This window comes from Octopus sinensis, linkage group LG6 (genome assembly GCF_006345805.1).
Source record: "Octopus sinensis linkage group LG6, ASM634580v1, whole genome shotgun sequence".
In the NCBI taxonomy this organism is placed as follows: domain Eukaryota; kingdom Metazoa; phylum Mollusca; class Cephalopoda; order Octopoda; family Octopodidae; genus Octopus; species Octopus sinensis.
This window is the reverse complement of record NC_043002.1, coordinates 9,562,171-9,564,365: the sequence shown is the minus strand read 5'-3', so window position 1 is coordinate 9,564,365 and position 2,195 is coordinate 9,562,171. Positions and strand designations below refer to the sequence as shown.

Here is a 2,195-nt window from a genome sequence, read left to right as displayed (position 1 = left end):
CTGGTTAATACTGGTTAAAATTGGGCTATTACTCGGGCTGATTCCGATTCTGTTATTTTGGACCAATTGTTCTTCAATATTTTCTGGTGTTTCGCGCAGTGGAGATGCTTGGTAGTCGTGATTACATCCACTTTTCTGAAGACTTTCTTTCAGACACTGGAAGTCTTGTAATTCTTGTTTAAATTCTTCAAAATCCTGTTCGTCCGTAAACACGTTACATAAATTTCTATAAGAGTTCAAATCCTTGAGATCCGTGTATTTCAAATGGAGTATACTGTTTGGAGAAAACGTCGTTCGGCCACAACTGTTGTTCGTCTGAGCGTAATAACCACCACTAGAACTACTACTTCCAGTATTATAAGTAGTATCTGTGTCGATAGCAGAACTACCAACTTGATGTACCGGTCGACTGTAGAAGCTACTCGGTAAATTGGATGTACACGTAGTGTCGTTGTTAGCATCTCTCACGCCATCAACTAATTGTGAACAGCTATTAATTGAACTGTTTAAACTATTTGAAGGGTTACAATTTGTCCTGTCTTCAGTTCCTTCATCAAGCACCTGTCCTGGGGAGAGAGGGGAAACTTCATTTTGTTCCACTGGTCTGCATCGCAGATCAAATTGTAGGCGATCACAAGAGTAGCAGTGATCTCCGGAATTGTTGCTATTAAGATCGGCACGACAGTTGTTATTGGTACAATTAGCAACAGTAATAGAAGTATTGTTATAATTGTTAGCAGCAGTAACAGCATCACAACAGCCACTGGTTGTTATAGCTTCGCTTTTATTTATGCAGTTGGCAACCGAACTAGTAGTAGTAGTCGTAGCATTACAGTCGTATCCATTAGAACTTTTTTTCTTGCAGTTACCCGTATCTGTTTGTTGTTGGTGTTGCTTTCGTGTAGGAAGTCGAAACTGGCAGGAGCGGCGGCTAAAGTATCCACTATCTTCACCCATACCGATCGGGTGTTTTCGAGCGAGGTGGAGGGGAGACACCGCTCAACCTCCAACTTAGCTTTGTGTAGCAGTGAGATGAGGATTATGTTGCTGCTGGTATGTTGTCCCGGTGTAAAAGAAATAAGCAATCGTGATACGATGTTGGCAACGGTACCAAATACCGACCGTGTAGAAAGCCATAAACTAGAGAAGTTGGTAAATAACAGCAGTAAGTGTGATAAGGATGAGAAAAACGATAGTTTGGCATGCTGCTGCTTTTCGTTGGAGCTGCTGATAATTGGATGAGGAGCCTGGGGTAGGAGTTGGTCGGCGACAGGCCTTCGTTTTCTTGTTACACTCCTTCGCTTTTATCTCAGTTGATAGTCAGCAGCAGCTCCTGATGAGGTCACCCATATAGGTAAAACGTGTTACCCATTAAAGTTCTTCATGCTGACAAATAAGCGATGGCTATGTTCATACAAAAGATGTTGGTGATTCCTTATGTATTAGACAATCAAATGTCGAGAGATCTCTCATTAGAGACGAGGTGCGTGTCTTGACGCATTTTCCGAGAGCAAAGCAGTAGGTGTAATATTGTTACGAAGCCTTGCTAAGTAAGATTCTTTTTAAATATCTCCATATGGTGTGTGTACCTGTGTGAGTGCGAGAGATTATGACACGAGGAAGAAAGCGGAAATGGTACAACTACTAATGAGGTACACACGTCTGAATGACGAAATAGTAAATGTTAAGTGAAGACGAATAGGAGGAAAAAAGAGCAAAAACGGGGACTTAAAACTACATGAATTGATAAAAAAAATAATAATAATAAACCTGCTTGAGGCAGTATTGTTGGTCGAGGTCAAGTAAGTCAATAAATAGTTTTAAGTGTAACATCTACCAATGGGCGGCATGCTCGGCCAACTTTCAGCATTGTTGTGTCGTATACTATTTCATTTACATACTTGGCTCTGGTAACCAGGGTGCTTCAAAGTAGTCGCTAGTCCTGCTAGAAATAGCAGTGAAACCATATCCTCATAACACACTCTACTTGTCTTTAAAAGTGTAGATAATATGGTTCCTGTATGAGAAGAACAAAAACCGTGTGGTCAAAGCTGGAAATACCTTTAGCCACAGGTCTGCTAATTCTGCTCAAATTGTTTACCTAGGGCTAAACAATCTGGTTTAGTTCGCAAAGTGAACAGATATTTCAATGTAGGAACTAAGTCATGTGTGAAATAAGATATTAAATTTGAGGC

The 2,195-nt window shown here is 40.6% G+C and overlaps 1 protein-coding gene across 3 annotated transcripts in view; it reads right to left on the bottom strand.

Moving 5' to 3' along the window:
* Positions 1-2,195, bottom strand: part of LOC115213513 — a 119,691-nt gene extending 117,496 nt beyond the window's left edge. The window contains exon 1 of one of the 3 annotated variants that reach the window (XM_036503631.1): positions 1-2,195. This exon is cut by the window's left edge and continues 1,720 nt beyond it. In XM_036503631.1, coding sequence (XP_036359524.1) covers positions 1-957 — 957 coding nt within the window. In that variant the 5' untranslated portion in view covers positions 958-2,195. The other 2 variants (XM_036503632.1, XM_029782523.2) reach the window with 2 other exon arrangements.